We start from the raw sequence: 20,549 nt of genomic DNA, 5'->3' as shown, positions 1-20,549 counted from the left end.
TGCTTCCTAAGGAATGAATAGAATCTGCACCGCTCACAAAGGAAAGTGTTAGGTGACACAGATGGGTATTTACTCTTACCACATACAGGCAAGTGCATATTACAGAAACCATTGCAGTCATAGATCATGATTGATTGCCACTTTTTTGGTCGAACTCATACACTAGATGTGAACGTGCTACCAATGAAACTTACACTGATCACTTGTGATGTACGGCATACATTGTAACTTTCTTTCTCTCCATCAGTACTAACTTTATATATTTTAACATTGTCTCACGCGAGTTGCATGTTTCAAGTCGAGAACATTATATATCGCATATAAGCATTGTAAATCGTAATAGCAAGAAATACTGAGTATTATAGAAGAAAAAGTAATCCAAAATACTTACTAATGTTTTATTACATGAATTCGAAAGCTCTTCAGCTTTTCCTTTCTCTTCATTAAGGATAAAAAGTTTTTTACTTTCACTATTTAACAGCTTCTTGCTTTCTTCATTTGCATCTTTTTCTTTGTCTAGTTGAACCCTTAAATTGGCTACAGTATCTTCAGCATTCGTCAGACGACCTTCAATATTCAATTTCATCTGTAGGCAATTCTCGTGATTCTCGGAACTACGAAACAACAGTAGTTTTTATTAAGAGCAAATGCGTCAAAATCATGAATACAAACACCAAAATTAATAGTAACACTCCTATAAACACAGAACATCTGTCACTTTTTTATCTCCGAATCAAAATTACAATACTATCTTTACAAAGCAATATTCTACACATAATCTTAATATTTATTCGCTAACCACTTTGGAAGAGGAAAGGATTGCATAGAAACTGTACACAAAAATCGAGAAAGAGGGAGAGAGAGAGAGAAAATAAAGAAATGAAAAGAATCACTGGTAACTCATCTGATAGATCATCAGAATCCTGGTCACATATCGCTTATGAACCATTCACAAGCCGTTTTCAAGCTAACAAAGAGAGGGAGATTATATATCGAAGTAGATGATGGTTTATACACCAATCGAAAGCACTAATGATGCCTATTACGAAACTGTAATAAAAATTTTCCGAATGCATATACTGTGCGAGTTATATGAATATACAGGGTGTCCAGAAAGTCCGTTTCCACCCCCTAGAAATCGCAAACGGTAAGACAGATGCAAAAACAGGAAAAAAACGTATTTGATCATCTTAAAAGTACAACGTACCAAAAAAAAAAAAAAAAATGTTGTCCCAGGGCCACCCGGAGGGTTCCAACTCAAAAATCGGAAATAGTGACGGGATCAAGTATCATATCGTTTGAAAGCTGTTGGGAAATGAACGAAGACGAAACAAGTCTTGACTCTCTAAAATTACCATGTGCAAAATGGTGATGCCACCCTCATGGCCATGGATTTATGGCCACCCTTATAAATCTGAAACGTTGCAACAGATGTCAAAACGGGAAAACACGTGAGTCATCATTTCGATAGTAGAATGATTGAAAGTAAAAATATATGTACCAGGGTTTTCCGCAGGGTCCCAGATGGAGTTCTACACAAAATTTTCAAATTTCAAGGGGAGGGGTCAAATAGAATATTGTTTGAAAGCTACTACAATGGAACAACTACATGTGTATGGAAGTAGTCATTCACTGTGCATGTAAAATGAACTACGATTTAGCACTTTTGTCAAACACAAATCTCTAGGAAATCAGTTCTAGACTATATTCAAACCATTTCCGATTAGATCTGATACAATATTCGGTGAAAACGGGAAAACTTACAATTCAACATGCATATGACTCGCACCGTACATGCATTCGGACCAATAATATTACAGTTTCTTAATGATTACTAATTAGTAATAGTTAGTGCTTTCGATTAGTGTATAAACTATCTTCCACTTCGATATACTACCTTGATTTCACTTTTCCTTTTTTGATGGGTTGCCACACCTGTTAGCGATATTCTCTCCCAATTTGATCATCCTAGTTTGCCATTTGTGAAAATGACGCAGTGTTGAGTACATCTGTTTGGGTGCATGTTTCGATTTTCGTCATAGAGTTAATTTTGCAACTCAACGAACGTGTATTAAATTTTACGTTCAAAAACGGATTCAATGGTGCAAAGACCTTGAAAATGTTGGAAAAATGTTTCGGCAATGATGCTCTATAGAAACAGCGGTTTACGAGTAGCAAACACCCAATGAGTCAAGACCGAAAAGGCCACGTCGTTTTCAGTCGAAAAAGAAAGTGATGCTCACGGTTCTCTTACATTACAACGGTGTTGCAAATCGTGAATTTCTAGCAGAAAGTCAGACAGTCAACAAGAAGTATAATTTGGGCGTTGTGAAGTGTTTGCATGAAATAATTTGCCTAAAAAGAAAAGATCTCTTGACAAACAACTCGTGGATTTTGCACCGTATAAACGCAGCGTCGCACAATGCTATGATTATACGCGAGTTTCTCACCGAAAACCATTCCGGATTTAGCTTTGTGCGACATTTTCCTGTTTGATCGACTCAAGAAACCATCACGGGGAACGCGTGAGGAGATAATACGAAAATCAAAGACGGATCTGATGGACAAATCAAAAATCGAGTACACAAATGTTTTGAGAACTGGATTAAGCGCTGGCGTAAGTACGTTGCAGTCGAGGAGATTACTTCGAAGGAAACAACATTAATTTTCAGAAATATACTTCTATTTTTAATTTTGTGAGTGAATTCCAGGAACTTTTTCAGGGTATCTATTAAAATTCCAAAATGAAATTTCGTGACTTTTTCGTGACCTTTTCTTTACCAAATCATAAAATTTTCTAACATTTTCAAGAGCGAATTTGGGTGCTAATTAGGACGAATTTTCATCCATGCGATACAAACGTATTTTGCTTGCGATTTGGTAGCGTCTAAAGCCGACCATAGACATTTTTGATCGTGAATTTTGATGTTTTATAGAAAAAATATTTCCAATTTGTACTTACATTTTGCACAGTTAAAAAAAAAATCGTGACCCAAAAGCTAAATTTCGTGACTTTTTCGTGATTTTCATGACCGTTTTCTGATTTCGTGACTTTTTCGTGACCGATAGACACCCTGTTTTTGATCAAGATAGCATAATCTCCGTCCCTTTTCGTGTTTTGTTCTTGTTTTTTTTTCCTTTTTTCTTTCTTTCGTTCTTTATTTCTTTACATATTAAAGGGCCCCGAAGAGCAGAATCTAACAGTAGGTGCATTTTCTTTGTTTACGATGCGTACACGAATTAAAGTGAGAAAAAAAAAATCCGACTACAGTAAAAAGAACTAAAACGCAAGAGGTTTGCAGTGTTATCGTAGAGCGTCTAAACTTGTTCCGTCTGCTTTCATTTAACAACAGCTTTCAAACAATATGCTACTTGACTCCTCTTGAAATTTGAAAATTTTGAGTAGGACTCCGTCTGGGACACTGGGACAAATACTTTTACTTTCAATCATTCTACTTTTGAAATGATGACTCACATGTTTTCCTGTTTTGACATCTGTCACACAATTTCAAATTTATGAGGGTGGCCAGACTTTTCAATAACTTTTTTTTTTTTTGACATTTTGACCGGCAGCCATTTTGCAATGGTAATTTTAGAGAGTCTACTTTTTTCGTATTCGTTCATTTCCCAACAGCTTTCCAACGATATGCTATTTGATCCCACCACCATCTGCGATTTTTGAGTTGGACCCCGCCTGGGACCCTCCGGGTGGCCTTGGAACAACAATTTTTGCTTTGATACGTTGTACTTTTAAAATGATCAAATATGTGTTTTTCTGTTTTGGCAACTGTCTTACCATTTTCGATTTCTAGGCATGGAAACGGACTTTCTGGACATCCTGTATATTAACGAAACTCGCACAGTATATGCATTTGGAAAATTTTTATTACAGCTTCGTAATAGACGTCATTAGTGCTTTCGATTGGTGTATAAACCATCTTCCACTTCGATATATAATCTCCTTCTCTTCCCTTGTAAGTGTTTTTCCATAACGGATAATCTATATATTAGAATTTTCGAAATAAAGTCAATGTGGTCGTACAACTGAAAAACTTACACGTTTCAAGCCATAAGTCTGGACAAGTCGAATACAGCATCATTGAAATCAGTGGCAGATCTATGGGTAGGATGGAATGCTTCAGCTCCTCCCCAAAAGGCTACTTTCCTTACTTGCTGCATTAATTCGTTAGGGAATATAAATACTGTCCCTTCCAGGTCGATCCAATGTATATGACACAAACCTAGAAGTATCAGTATGTGATACTTAATCAGGGTTCTTACTTATTTTGCAAGCACGAATTTCCTGACGTTTCCAGGTTTCCCAAGTCACGATTTACAAATTTCCCGATCCATATATATATATATATATATATATATATATATATATATATATATATATATATATATATATATATAAACAAAAAAAAAAAACTTTTTTTTTCCCCAACTGCTTCAAACACTAATTAATAAATGAAAGCAAGTACTGCGATCAATACCATTTTCCGCGCTGCAGAGAATACAGGGAGTTTCTTATCTGCTATGCATGTACACGTATATAGTCAGTGTGTGGGTAGAGAAGTTTAGCAAAACAAAGTGATTTATTTTATAAAATATCCCTACCCAATAGCCGGGTGATACAGAAGGAGAAATGGGTTCTCAGAGGTAAAACTCCATATTCAAAATTCCCTGAGTTTTCCAAGACCTTTTACAAGTAAACTGAATTCCCTGACTTTTTCAGGTTTTCCAGGTCGGTGAGAACCCTGTTAACACAGACATATTGTTCATATTATGGATATTTCTGTTACTAACTCCTTGAGCTGGTCGTGATACGTTATAAAGGAACGACTGTAGAAATCATTCTTTGCACAAACAGCTGTAGGAAGGAGGGTGAGACTCATCAAAGTGTAACTTACAATTTTTATTTTAACTTTGTTTCACATAAAAGAGTATAGGGATGGGATAAAGAGCGAAACATAATGATATGTAATGAAAAGAATGAGAATTACTGATTTGCTATTGTTAGTCGGTTAAATTTGGATAGCTATTATTACCGGATTCAAACTAGTGTGAAATTTCTAACCTCCTATCTTATTTATAATCGTATTCTTTCACACATCATACAACTTCAATACACTGTCTGAATCTTCTTTATGAAACATTTACAATTAATTCCGTAGTTCTTATCTTAATATCGTAACCTCTCGTAGCGCAAATCTCAACTTCTATTGCACAATTTCGTAACTGCCATAAAATCAATAATCAACTTTCTTTTTATCTTTCTCTATTAATCAACTACTGGCATTAAACAAGTCATTACCTACCAATCTAGATTCACCTCACAACTTAATATTTAATATCACAACAACATTCCCCTTCGCTTCTGCTGCTACTCTTTTCTTTAGTTTTAACAGTTTACAATAGGATACTACTCGTGTCATCCCATAAATTTACATTTAACTTCTATCTGCCTTTTTATCCTCTTCTAAACTAAAATTCGAAATCAAAGAACAGGCTAAAAAGATCATTCCACACGTCAGTTATTTGTAGTTTTATTTTCTGTGGCTCTTATAAAAAATACTTTTAGACTTACCTTAACCAAGCATCAACAACTCCACAAATAAACAATCACAAACTGCTAATAATAATAAGTGAGTATCACTTCTCAATGTGAAACTAAGATTTCTAAACCAAGTGAATTCAATACTCAAACCTGAAGTAGTGCATCTGTAAGTACTGGTTGCAATAGAGTAATAAGACCAAAGATCGAACGTATTCCTCGGACGCTGAATTCATATCAAATAGAAATTACTCGCAATTTCTAACTGTTCTTGTTCTATAGCAATAAAGATTGAAACCAAAATCGTTTATGTCAACCACTTTCGTTTTAAGCAGAGGGTTACCGGAGGAGAGAGAACCTCTTCTTGGGGCGTTCAATCGATTGCTAAGTACCACTTCTCGATATATCTCTCACCGTTTTTGCTCCACGGAAATCATAGTTGAAACTGGAAATAGTAGTAAATTTGAACTACTTCCGGTTTTGGTACAGTGTCGTGGATAGTCATGATATGTTATTTTAAGACGCTGAATAATTTGCAAAAATTGTTTCTAGCTATGTATTACCGTGTTTGTTGTGTGGCAATAAACACTGAAACTGGAAATGGCTAATTTTAACCTCTTCCAGTTTGAATAGAGCATTAACGGAAGATGTGACACCTATCCTTGGGATGCTGAATCGATTGCAAAAAACCGCATCTTGATAGCACTTGCAGTTAAAAGAAATCAGTATTGAAACCGGAATAGTAAATTTGGAACATTTCCGGTTTCAGTAGAATGATGTGGATAATTATATGTTATCTTGAGCTCGCTATCTGTTACCATTTTCGTTCTATGACAATAAACCGAAAGCAATAGTTCTGGTTTTGGTAGACTGTTGTGGATAGTCATTAACATGTCTTCAGGAGCTGAATCGTTTGCAATAAGTTGTTTCTCGCTATCTGTAATGGTTTTCGTCCTATGACGATAAACGTTGAAATCGGAAATGGTAATTTGAACTACTTCCGGTGTGAGTAGAGAGTTAAACTAGATAGAACCTATTTTCGGAACTGTTAAGCGACTGAAAAAATTTATCATGATAGTATTTACCATGTTTGCTCTACTGAAATCAGTATTGAATCAGGAAGTAATGGTAAATTTGAACCACCTCCCGTTTCGAAAAATGAAACCTTTAAGTTTTACGTCCTACGATTATGCCGGCTAGGCTAAAGGAGATGGTGAGAAATGAATGAAATGGTGGAAAAAAGAAAGTGGGAAGAAACGGGAAAACCCCGAGGAAACCCACGCACACAGTGTTTGTCCAACACAAAGTTCACTTGGCGGGAGCAGGGTTTGAACCCGGAACCTCATGCACCAGAATTGAGCACTCTACCACTGAGCTCCCACATCCTGTTTCGATAGAATATTGTGGATGTGTATGATCATGATATATTATCTTGAGACGCTGAATTGTTTGAAAAATAAACTTCTTGATATCTATTACCATTTTCGTTCTATGCGCTAAACCCGTATTGAAACCGGAAGTAATAATGATGAACTACTTCTGGTCTTGGTAGAGTGTTGTGGACGGTCACGATATGTTGTATTGAGATGCTGAATTCTTTGCAAGAAACCGTTTCCGGCTATCTGCAACAGTTTTCGTTCTATGGCGTTAATCGTTTGTACAGGCAAAGGCTAATTTGAACCACTTCCGGTTTGAATATAGGGTTAATATGGATAGAGATGCAAAAAAGCCGGCTTTTTGAATCGATGGTTCTTTGCACATAAAAAGTTCGGCATTTTTGAAAAAAAAAAAAAAACACGAGAATTTCGGAAATTTTGGCTTTTTTCATTTTCATGATTTTTCTGTTTAAATAGCTTTCTTATAGTATACTCTAAAGTTAAATAAGATTCCATGACCTAAATGCCATATTTCGCTCTGGAATTCACCATCATGATGGATGGAGCACATGGTTATGAATTAAAGTAAAAAATAAAGTACGTAGTATTTGAGGGCAAATTTAGAAGCTATTTAACTTTATTTTAACTTCTGAATTATCGACATTTTTTTTCTTCTCTAGATCATTTCTTTTTAGTCATTCGTGTTTCACTTCTTAGAGCTTAGTACTCTAAAACATAATTAAACTTATATTTTTCAATATATCCATCAGAGCGTACTTCCACATTTCCGTAATACTATAGCTGTGCAATGATTTAACAATAATCTTTCGGACACAACCTTGAATACCATTTGATAGAAATAATCAGTATCGGATTTAGAAAAATATTTGGGAGGGGTTTTCTGAATAATGTTTGTTTTTTTCTAAAAATTCCTAACTTTTATTTAAGAGGAGCTTAAGTTTATGAGTACAGGCATAACAAATATTTCGTTTCGTTTGTATATTCAGCTATAATCTTCCAGATACAACCCTGAAGACCATTTTATATACTGATAATCAGTGGCGGATTTAGAAAAGTATTTTGGAAGGGGCTTTTCTTATTAATGCTGTTTTTCTAAAAATTCCTAATTTTTTATTTGAGGACAGCTTGAAGTTTATGAGTAAAGGCAAAACTAATATTTAGCTTGTTTTAGAAATTCCGTAATTTCGGGGTAGAGGCTTTAATCCGAAAGACATCCCCACCCTAACTCTCTTCGCAAATCTATCACTGTTGGTAATTAGTAATAACAAAGATTTAAAAACGATTAGAAAGGAAATCGGCCAGGACTCTCAGTACACGCACTATCTCTACATTCACAGATGGAATTAAGAAAACCTTTGTCAAAATGATCGAATGCGGGGTTGAATCCCGGACTTCACGATAGAAGCGCGAAAGCTAACCACTCACACATGTTTATTGTGCAGTTGTGCTTAACTTAAATGTATTCTCTCTCCCTCTTTCTCTATGGCCACGAAAGCTCTCCATTGATTTCTGTCCTTATCCAATTCAATCGTTTCTACTCTGTATTCCTATTTCTGCTAGATCCATCTTAATATTGTCCTCCCATCTGAGCCTAGGTTTTCCTAATGGACGTTTCCCGATTGGATTTCCAGTCAAAATTTGAAAGCGTTTCTACTTTCTTTCATTCTGACTACATGACCTGCCCACCTGAGCCTCCTAGACCTCATGACTCTAACGATATTTGGTAAATCGTATAAATTATGTAGTTCCTCCTTATGAAGTTTCCGTCATTCCTCATTCCCGTTCCTCTTGGGTCCAAATATTCATCTCAGAATTTTATTCTCAAATAATTTCAGTCTGCGTTCTTCTCTCAGCGTAAGCGACCATGTTTCACAACCATAAAGCATAACAAGCATGATTATTATTTTATATATTTTAAGCTTTAAATTCCTTGACAGAATTAGCGACGACAAAATATTTTGAACTGAATAATAACAAGAATTTCCTGATTTCAGTCGACATTTAATTTCTTTGTGGGTATGATTTTGGTCTGGTAATACTGATCCAAGATATTTGAAAGTATCCACTGTGTCGAAACTATTAACTGATATTTTAACGCATTCATAATTTGCAGTATTACGATCCTTGTGAACTTCCTTGTATTTATATTTCTCTGCATTTACTCATGGCCCTGCAAGCGTTTAATAAGGCTTCTGCATTTCTTTCGATTGTTCTCCTATCAGATTTACATCATCAGCATACACCACACCCTGGTGAATACCATTCAACTCTAGGCCCTGGTTCCTATCTTTGATTTTTCTTATAGCGTACTACGGAACAAAGCTGAATAATAACGGCGATAACGCATATCCTTGTTTCAGGTCAATCTCGACGTGGACGCTCGCATTTTTCTACTCGGACTTTACTCTAGGATTCATTTACACACTTAACAAATATAGCTTTTTCGGTATTCCAAATTCTGTAAGAATGTTGTACAATGTTTCCTTCCTAACCGAGTTGTAAGCCTTTCTAAAATCAATAAACAGTTGATGTACTGGGTAATATATTCCCATTTCTTTTCGAGTATTTATCGAATGGTAAATATCTGGTCGATTTCGATTAAATCCACACTGATAATCTCCAATAATTTCATCTGCGTATGGGGTCAATCTCATTAATAGAATTTAAAGAAAATGTCTCGATAATTATTACACTCAATTTTGTCGTTTTTCTTGTGAATTGGAACAGTGATTAATTCTTCCACTTATTTTTAAAATGTGGAACCTAGTTTTTTCTTAAAAAAAGTTTCGTAACGATATGTTGAATTTTTTTGTTAAAAATTCAGAAACCTTCAGGACTGGGTAAACCGTGATGGTGATTATATATATTCTACAGCCTAGGAACCATACACTCAGATGAACCGTCTATTACGTATATGATCCATGAACAGAAAATTCGATACTTTCCCGATTCTGAACAAGCTTAAGGAACAGTCAATGCATTACAGAATTTGGAGCTTTACCGATTTTGCAGATCCGAAGCACCTGATAGGTGGTAACAGGTTATTACGTATGTGATCAATCAGTGAAAAATTTGTTTGAAATATTCATACAATGTATATGAAAGTTAAAACTTAACTGAAAAATTTCAAGAATGTACAGAACAACCCGAAACGAAGCTCTTGATGTGCAGATTTCTCTCATGTTTTTATTTTGCTTCAAAAAGAGGGTGTGTGATATTTTGAAGTAAAAATACTACATACAATTTTGCTGGTTATTTGTGTATCATTTTCTTTAAGTACTTTTTATACATAAGAGGTTAAAATATTATAACATGTATTGGTTAATCCTTTGGAATTCATAATGTAAATATATTAAGAATTTTAAAAAAAACTCTTTTTGAAATTCATGGTTTATTTTCGAGGTTTCATACTATTATCTGCATCAACCACTAATTAAATGAGTTTTTTTGTTGTAGAGAAGCGAAACAAAGTCTGCTTTATCAGTTTAAAGCAAAATTTTGAAGAAAAAAAAATCCCAGGCAAAAAAGCGAAGCAGAAAAAAACCTATTTTCCCCCCTAAAAAGCCGGGTTTTTTTCCGAGCCCTTGCATTTCTACTTATGGAACAGTGAATCAATTGCACAAAACCATATCTTCATATTATTTAACATTTTTGCTCTATAAGTACTGAAACCAGGAAGTAATATTAAATTTGAACCACTCTGGTGTTGGCAGTGTTGTGGACAGTCATGATATGTTCTTTTGAGACGTTGAATTATCTGCAAAAGATCGCTTCTTGCTATCTGATGTCGTTTTTGTCCTACGACGATAAACGTCAGAATCCATATTGAAACCGGAAGTAATAAATATGAAACACACTGGTGTTGGTGGAGTATAGTGGATAGTCACGAAATGTTGCCTTGGGATGCTGAATCGTTTGCAAAACCCGCTTCTCGCTATCTATTACCGTTTTCGTTCTATGGAGATAAACGTTGAAACCGGAAATGGCTAATTTGAATTGCTTTCCATTTGCATAGACGGTGAAAGGAAATTAAACCTACTCTTTGGACGTTGAATCACTTGCAAAACACCGCTCCTCGATATCTCTTATCGTTTTTGTTCTGATACCTGACGACAGACGGCCGGACAAAGACGTTTTATAATACTTCCGATTCTTCTGTATAGCACAATTTGGAAGTCTGAATAATAATAATAATAATAATTATTATTATTTGCTTCACATGAACATATTTTTTGTATGTTTCACTTCGTACTGAGAATGCAGTTTCTTTCCTGTACTCACTTTTCGAAGAACAAAATTGTTAATGCTTCCCCATTTTGTTCTGAAAGATTTTGCCTTCTCATTATCATAACGCTATTACGATCAGAGAAAAATGTCTCAGAGTCTACGTTTGAAAAAGGTAATAATATTGCCTGAACAGCATTTGTGTACAACTTCAAGTGCGCACAGATTTTCCACACGATTTACATGTTTTTGTTCTCATACGATCCTTTCACAATATCTTTTAAAGAATAATAGGGTTTAATTAGCTCATGAGATGAGAATCTATCCATTCCGCTTACATTTTTCAGTTGGTCTAGCATTTCTTATGTTGACTCATTTTGCAGAATGGACTGGATATTGGGTATACAGAGTTCAAAAATTTCTTTGCAAGAGTCTATTTCCATAAGAATATCTGGTTTCTGCAGTAACAACTTAGTTTGAAGTTATCCAATACATTGTCTTGAATCTTCTTTATAAAACATTTACAATTAATTCCGTAGCTCTTATATCGTAACCTCTAGTAGCACAAATCTCAATTGTTATTGCACAATTCCGTATGCCATAAAATCAATATCAACATTTTTTTATATTTCTTTATTAATCTACTGCTGATAATAAACAACAAGTCATTAACTACTAATCTTAACTCACCTTACAACTTAATATTTAATATCGCAACATGCAAGCTTTCACTATGGATAACAACTAGGAAACCCGCACGTCCTGCGCAAGCGCAGGACTCTATTGTTGTCTGAATGGTTGAATATGATACAGAATTAAAATTATTTATGGCTAGCAAAGTAGTTTTAATAACACGTCAATATCTTTAATTAAGAATTTCTCGATAATTACTCGAATTTAAGACATTCTTGAATCTAAGACGCACCTCAATTTCGCTGGGTTAAATTAAGGAAAAAAAAAATTAGCAATATGTTCCGTTTCATTATTACTAAGGGGCTCTTTGATATTGGCCATTTTCGGTGGTTTTTATACATCCCTCTCCCCTCCCCATGTTGCGGGGCACGGCATGTTAAAAATTATTCCATGCTCAAATGTCATATGTTGAATATTTGATCGAGATCGGTTGGGTGGTTTAAAAGTTAAGTTCTATTTATTTTTATATATTAATCTCCCCTCCCCCTCCCCTAGGTTCTGAAGTCAAAGTGAAAAAATTTTAAAAAATCTTTCCAGGCTCGAACGTCATCTATGTTGAAAATTTGATACGAGATCGGTCAGGTGGTTCGAGAGTTATTACGTTTTATTTATTTTTATGTATATCTCTCCGCTCTCCTCCTTCTACACTAAGTTCTACCGTCAAAGGGACACGATAAAAAACACCCCAGGTCCGAACCTCATCTAGGTTCATAATTTGATTAAGATCGGATCGATGGTTTAAGCGTGATAAAGTCACAAAGACAGCCACTTTTATTTTTATTTTATTTTATTTTTATTTTTATTTTATTTTTATTTTTATTTTATTTTTTTTACATATATGACCCCCTTCCCCTACCCTACATTGTGTCGTCAAAGTAAAATGGTGAAAACATTCCAGGTTCGAACCTTATCTACAGGGTTTGTCCGGAAAGTAATAGGACTGAGTCGATTTTAAAAAAATTATTGAGCCAATCGTTACAATTCTTTAAAAGCTTTCAAAATAGGCTCCTTCTGCGTCGATGCAGCGCTGCCAGCGCGATTTCCAAGCATTGAAGGCGTCACGGAAGTCATTCTCCGGAATAGCCTTGAGAGCCGCGGTGCAAGCTGCTTGGATCCCCTCTGTCGTCTCAAAATGCTTGCCTTTTATAAGGGCGTTTCAGGCGAGGAAACAAAAAGAAGTCCGGGGGCCACATCTGGGTTGTAGGTAGTGTTGTAAATAGAAAAAAAACCGTTCGTTTTTTTTCAGAAATGTACGTTTTTTTAGAAAAAAAACATTGCCTCTCGTTTTTTTTCTAAATTTCGTTTTTTTTCAAATAGTCATTTGTAATGTATCTTACGTCATTTAAGTCTGAAGTATTTTTATGTAGGTGTAATTACCATAAAATGCAACATAAATTAAACACTAGATACTGATACGGTACAAATATTTTACAATTTATATGAGTAGCGTACCTACTAATAATCCGTGTTTCTGTACTGCTTCACCAATATCAACGAAGAAATACAAGTATAAATGAACATTTGTTTTTTTTTTTTTTTTCGTGAAAGTAGGCCTTTAATAAGTACGAAAATAATATCACGAACAGTATAATATGCAAATAACTTGTCTAAAGGTAAAAACTAATACTAATTTGCCTACTAATATTTTCTGAATATCATATAAATAATTTGTCGACTAGATATATGATATGCATTGCTGGCTCTACCATATGTGCAACACGTGCATTTGCACTGGGCTGCAATATCTGTCATAAGTGTTTTATTTAAAATAAATATTTCTTGTTGGAGATAGACTTCATGATCATGGTAGAGACCTGCACGGGCCGAATTTTTCGGCCCGAGCCCAATCCGGCCCGAACGTACCTAGGCCCGGCCCAGTCCGGGTCCGAAAAGTTTTGGAGATTTTCGACCCGAGCCCGGCCCGGCCCGATAAGTTTTTTAAAATTCTTGGCCCAAGCCCGGCCCGGGCCCGATAATTTTTTAAAAAATTAGCTCGATCCCCAAACTTTCTCAAAATTTAGTACTAAATTTGACCTAACCCTCAGAAACATTTTCTAAACTCTGGGTCACAACCTGACGCTTGCCTCCCGAATGGTACCATTGCCTCCTAGAACTTTGCCTATTATCGAGAGAACAAAAACTCCATTCCCTGTAACAAAAATCTAACTTAATTGATCTTTAGCATAAAGTGAAGATGGCAATATTGTTTAGCGACAGGCAAAACATTCCCACCCCTTCTTGTTATATTTTGAGTTCAGTGAAGGTCAAAGTCAAGCTCAATTTACCGCATAATGCCTGCAATCCTCTATAGTGAAAGTGGAGCCGCTAAGCAACACAAACTGTAAATAGCTATTGCATCCTTTGTAACATTTTTCACGGACACACTTCTTCAACGTTTGGCTTTATTCCAATTATCGTTTAACGAGAGTCAATAATTATTAAAGAATTGCAATTGATCGGTCCCAGCCCGGCCCGACCTGAAGAGAAATCAGTGTCGGCCAGCCCAGGCCCGGCCCGGCCCAAAGAAATAACAGTGTCGGCCCGCCCAAGACCGGCCCGTGCAAATCTCTACATCATGGTAGCTAAATTTACTAAGCCAGGGGGGCTATGACGCAAATTGAGTCATTGAAATATTTGGGGGGATTAAAAATCTATATAAATATGCTTGAGGGTGTGTAAAAATTAATCAAAAAGATTTTTTTTTTTCATGGAAGAACACCTACGGATAGACAATTGAGGGGGGGTGCGTCATGGACATGAGGGGGTGGGCACCACTGACTAAGCTGACCTTCTATTTGAATACTACATTCATAACTTATGTTTAGGTTGCATTAGTTTAAGTAACATGATCACTGCTAAAGCAAATGGTAAAATAAATCCCAGAATAAATTGCTTGATTGTTGTCAAATGCAGGAACTCAATTCTCGAATGCCTTTCCCCTTTGGTTAGTTATCAAAGTTCTGATATGAAAGCTTTTCTTGTCTTTGTCGCAAATAAAATTGTTATCATAGAAAGTGGAAACACTTAAAAAAAAATAACAGATGTAGAAGGAAAATAAAGAAATAAAGGTAAAAGAGCTAGCTGCACTATAATTGCAAACTGATATGTTGAGATTGAAACTCGATATTGAATTCTATAAAAAGGATTACCATCTTTCAGATGTATTTGCTTTATCTTTCACTAACATAATAGATTAATATTTAAAGAAAAAAACAGACACAACAATATTGTATTTGTAGTAAGTATTTAAGCCTTTCTGAGTGCGAGTGTAGTTTCCCTCCCTTTCGTTGTTCATGCTGGAGTAGCATACTTAAAATCGTGACTTTTAAGATTTGTTCTTTCTGGAGAAAGATTTAGGCGGCAAATTACGTCATTGCGCGGGCGACAAATTGCCTGGGGTCGGCCCGATGATATGTACATTCATGTCCACAATGATTATCGCATATCTATAACTGTCTTCTTGTTAGAATATAATTTGATAATGATTTTGCAGGGTACTTTTAATATTACGTGTATAATCGGAAAATGTATATTTGTTGTAAATTTCAAAGGAAAAGAATTATAAATACGAAAATGAGAAAGAGTAAAAGAAACTGTTGCTAAATGGAAAGAAAGTTTTATTTTTGTTTTATTGTTCTTATTTACTGCTGTTTTGACATGAAATTTGCCACATACATGTCTTTGCCGATTATACACATACTAATATTATAAGAAATACCAGGCGGATTCGTTATCAAATTATATTCCTACAACAACATATTTATAGACATACAACAATAATCTTGGACATGAGTGTACATACAAGACATGAATATAGGATGACATAATTTGAAGTAATGCAGGGTGTTTCAAAATGAATATTAGGGTTTTGAAACTTTGTAGTATCTATTACAATTAACTTACAATTATAAGTATTATCAAATAAAAGAGCAACTCAAACAGTTTTGTACACACGCATGCCATGCATTGTTTCCTCTGTCTGCCGTTAGAGCAAGTAGCAAGTAGCAAAGATGGAGACTAGAGACCAGAAAGCTTTGTGTGTTTTAACTTTGCAAAGACTGAATCTGTAGTTACAGTGCAACCGTCTGTGTGAATTGAATGTTTTGTGCCATATGGCGGAAAGTTTATGGGCCTTTCTCACCTATTGACTCTATGTGTGCCATGTGACGAATGAAGCTCACATCGAACACTTGAAGCAAAAACTGTTTGAGGTGTTCTTTTATTTGATGTATTGTTTATAATTGTGCGTAAAATGTAATAAGTACTGCGAAGACTTAATTCCCCGATATTCATTTTGAAACACCCTGCATTTCTCAGCATCAGTATTGGAACTAAGATGTAAAATGGAGAGATTGTGATTGTTTACAACAACGATATTATTATTAGTCAAGACTATAATTAATACTACAACACAAGTTAGTAGTCAAAAAATGTAATTAAATGTACACTCGTAACCCTTTCGGACCCAGGTGGCCAAAGTGGCACATACGGATATGTCAATTTTTTAATCCGCTCCTGTATGGTCACTAATTAAGATATCGGTATATATATATTTCTTGCCAAATATGGTTGGTCCATAGTTTATCATTTTAGTTTCTTTTTCTTCTGTGTGTCGAATTTCCCCTCTCAAATTTTACCCCAGTCAAAAATTCAGAATTTTCGAATTTTCTTTATTACTTTTCCCCTGTAGCTTCATTCGTTGTAGAGAGACTCCTTAAGACTTGTCAGGTAGATACGTCGGATGGATACCTAATTGTTGACTCAATTGGACGGGCTTGCGCGCAGTGTTGCCAACTACGGAAATTAAAATCTCCTTAAATTTGGGCAAAAAATTCGAAATTTTTGTTATAAACCGTACCTATACGTCGGAATGCAAGTCAACTTAAGTCAGTCGAACATTTGTTCTTACTGAACAAACTCGGGTACATATCGTTACAGTGGGGTAATTAGGGGAAGCACGAAAAATTCGGATTAAGGTTCTAACTCTTGATTTTCCCCTACTTTTCTCTTCATCGAATTATATTTTTGGTAATTAAAAGCATTGTTTCTTAAATATCGCCATGATACTTGTAGGATATATTAGTAATGTACCAGTGTTTATTTTAAGATAGTTTTCGTCTGTCTGGTAGCAGTGTTGCCACCTACGGAAAATTTTAATTCAATATGTTAGGGGAAAGTTACGTGTTTTGTCTATTATATCCCTCTTGTTGGCTACATAGGAACAAAAGTGCCAGTATCTGAAAGTCTTGTCTTTACCCTTCACAACGCACTATAGAAAGTTTCAATAGGATAGTTAGGGGAAGTACAGTTAAAGTTTACAGCAGATCTTGTTCTCTAAGTGGAAAGATAACTGTGATTTTTTTTAGGTAGACTGAAATATTTTTTAATGACCTGCTTACTTTATTAGATATTGTCACAATACTTGTAGGGTATATTATAGGGATACCAAAGCTTCTTTTAAGATAGTTTGTGTGTGTCTGCTAGCACTGTTGCCAGCTACAGAAAATTTTAATTTCCGATTTTAGGGAGAAATTTTGTGAAAAAATCCCTTTTTGTCTCTATTATTTCCCTCTTGTTGGCTACATTCGAACAAACGTACCACTGTCTGAAAGCCTCGTCCTTGGCCTACACAGCACACCATAAAAAGTTTCGGTAGAATAATTAGGGGAAGTACAGTTAAGGCTTATAATAAACTATGTTCTGTAAATGTTAAGAAAATTGTGAATTTCTGAGGTAGAATGAGATTTTTTTTTTAAAAAAAATCATGCTTACTTTGTTAGATATCGCCATGATACTTGTAGGAAGTATTCTTGGGGTACGAAGGTTTACTTTCAGATACTTTACGTCTGTTTTATGACAGTGTTTCCAGCCAAAACAATTAATTCCTGATTTTAAGTAAAAAAAAAAAAAATTGGCAAATTTCCCTTTCCCCTCTATTATTTCCCTCTTGCTCGCTACGTTGCAACAAATGTACCACTACCTGAAAGCCTTCTCTTTAGCCTACAGAACGCGCCATAAAAAGTTTCAATAGGATAATTAGAGAAGCTGTAGCCCCGGCATATCTGTTGGTTTTTGCTTCTGAGGCGTAAAAAGTGTCAACATTTCATGTGTATGGAAACAGAGAATTTTTTCTTTCTCTCGTTGATTGGAAGCCAGCGACTTTAGATTTTCACTGTACCTTGTCAACGCACCAAAGATTTTTTTTTTTTTTTTTAGGTGACTTAGACCCATATGACATCAGTGGTGCTAGATACAAAAATCTTGAAATTCGGTTAGGGATTTTTTGTAAATTTTCACCCCTACATTTCCCTCAGTAATTTCCCACCCGCTCGCAACACTGCAATGTAATGTACACCAAAATATAGCCATATTCCTTTTCTAAAAAACAAGGTCTTAACCATATCAATAGGGTAAATGGTTTTCGAGCAGTAAGTCACTAATTGACAAAGTAGGAAAACGCCAAAAATGATCTGGGTCCGAATGGAATAATCACACGATTTTGCTCGTATAGGTACAAGGAAACAAACGATTTGTAAGTTACGAGGGCTTCGATTCAAGTTCTATTGATTATTTCAATAATCTTCAAGATAAATCAATAAATAATAGCTGCCAGAAAAAAAACAGACATTTGAAAAAAAACATGAAAAAGAACGATGTTTTTTATTGAAAAAAAAAACTTCACAGAAAAAAACCGTTTTTTTTACAACACTAGTTGTAGGGTGGCTGCGGAAGCGTTGGGATGCCGGCCTTGGTCAGGTAGCTGTTCACAAGAAAGGCGGTGTGAGCCGGGGCGTTGTCGTGGTGCAGCTTCCAGTCGGCTTCGATGTCTGGTCGGACCCGATTGACCCTTCGTTTGAGTCTCTTGAGCACTTCCGCGTAAAACTTGGCGTTGACGGTTTGTCCAGGAGGAACAAATTCATGGTGGACGATGTCTTTGATGTCAAAAAAGACAATGAGCATCGTTTTCACCTTGGATTTGCCCATTCTTCCCTTTTTTGGGCGAGGAGACGCCGGCGTGTGCCACTCGGAAGATTGCCTCTTTGTCTCGGGATCATACTCAAAGATCCATGATTCGTCACCTGTGATTACGTTATTCAAAAATTGGGGGTCACTTTCACACATGTTCAAGTTTTCTTGGCACAATTCCACTCGCCGCAATTTCTGGTCGTCAGTGAGCACTTTTGGGACAATCTTCGCGCACACCTTGCGCATGTTCAAATGCTCCGTCACAATTTCATGAACCACAGTTTTTGGTAAATTTAACATCTGGGCAATTAAACGAATACTTAGTCGACGGTCTGAGTTCAAAACTTCGAGCACACGAGTCACATTGTCGGTGTTTGTCGAAGTCGAAGGTCTTCCAGCACGGTCTTCATCAGCGACCTCTTTCCGGCCCTCCGAAAAGGCCTTGTGCCACCGAAACACACTACTTCTTGCTAAAGCATCATCTGGGTAACCTTGTTTGATCATATCAAACGTCTGTGTCGCAGATTTACCGAGTTTAACACAGAATTTAATCGCGTACCTCTGCTCTAACGAACGCTGCATTTTCGGCTTGAACCACTCACAGAAACACGTCGCGGGAAAAAGCCTGTCCTGACTCTCCGTGTGCTCGGAGACAACTGACCAGCCGCTCGTTCGTTAGCTAGGAACGCCCTCTACCGGATCCAGTCGGTGCGCGCACGCTCCGAAGTACAGTCATGGCAGAATAAAATCAGTCCTATTACTTCCCGGACAAACCCTGTATGTTGAAAGTTTGATCGAGATCAGTCCGGAGGTTCAAGAGTTATTAAGTTTTATTCATTTTCATATATTTACCTCCCTCCACTCTAAGTCCTACCATCAAAATGAAATAATAAACTTCCCACGTTCGAACTTCATGTATGTTGAAAATTTGATAGAGATCGATCGGGTGGTTCAAGAGTTAACTCGCGAACATGGTCACTTTAATTTATATATCTATCGATTTTCATATATCTCCCCCTCCTCCCCATCCCCTACGTTACTCTGTCAAAGTGAAATGGTAAAATCCTTTCCAGGCAACAACGTCATCTATGTTGAAAATTTGATCGAGATTGGTCGTTTGGTTCAAGAGTTATTAAGTTTTATTTTTCCTTTTTTTATAATTCTCCCTCCCCCAAGCTCTACCGTCAAAGTGAATAGCGAAGAACACTCCCAAGCCAGAACTGCATCTACGTCAAAAATTTGATCGAGATTGGTCGAGTGGTTCAAGAGATTAAGAGTCACAAACATAGTCACTTTCAATTTGGATCTGAAGTTTTTTGTTCACAGACACCGCTATTAATATATAGATAATAACTGCCAAGCAATAGCATACCTACAAAGCAATAGCATATCTACAATATAATGATGCACTGACAGAAAATAGAAAATATGCACCTAGAGAGCATCTGATGTGAGTGGAATTTTATACCTACGCATCTTATACGCTGTACACTGTAAATGACGTTGGGAACATGATCATTAATATGTGTTGGGAATTATATGGGTGATTTGTATGGTTTGGCTGGAAATGCTTTACTTCTGAGACTAAAGTAAAATGTTAAGTTATCCTTTGAAACTTGGAGTTAGCAATCAGAAATAATGAATTTGGTTGGCGATTCAATTGGTACAATTTTGCATTTCAATAATGTTAATCAACTATTAGTATATAAAAC

General features: G+C 35.9%; 1 protein-coding gene across 4 annotated transcripts in view; it reads right to left on the bottom strand.

The window, feature by feature from the left end:
* The window catches only part of LOC145677096 (uncharacterized), a 108,119-nt gene that overhangs the window by 74,006 nt on the left and 13,564 nt on the right, over window positions 1-20,549 (bottom strand). For all 4 annotated transcript variants that reach the window (XM_081747764.1, XM_081747765.1, XM_081747769.1 and 1 more), the window contains exon 2: window positions 392-614. In XM_081747764.1, coding sequence (XP_081603890.1) covers window positions 392-614 — 223 coding nt within the window. The remainder of the gene's footprint in view (window positions 1-391; window positions 615-20,549) is intronic.

This window comes from Thermobia domestica, chromosome 2 (assembly GCF_964235325.1).
Source record: "Thermobia domestica chromosome 2, izTheDome1.hap1.1, whole genome shotgun sequence".
Lineage (NCBI taxonomy): Eukaryota > Metazoa > Arthropoda > Insecta > Zygentoma > Lepismatidae > Thermobia > Thermobia domestica.
Note: the sequence above shows the minus strand (reverse complement) of the source record. Positions and strands in the feature narration are given on the sequence as shown.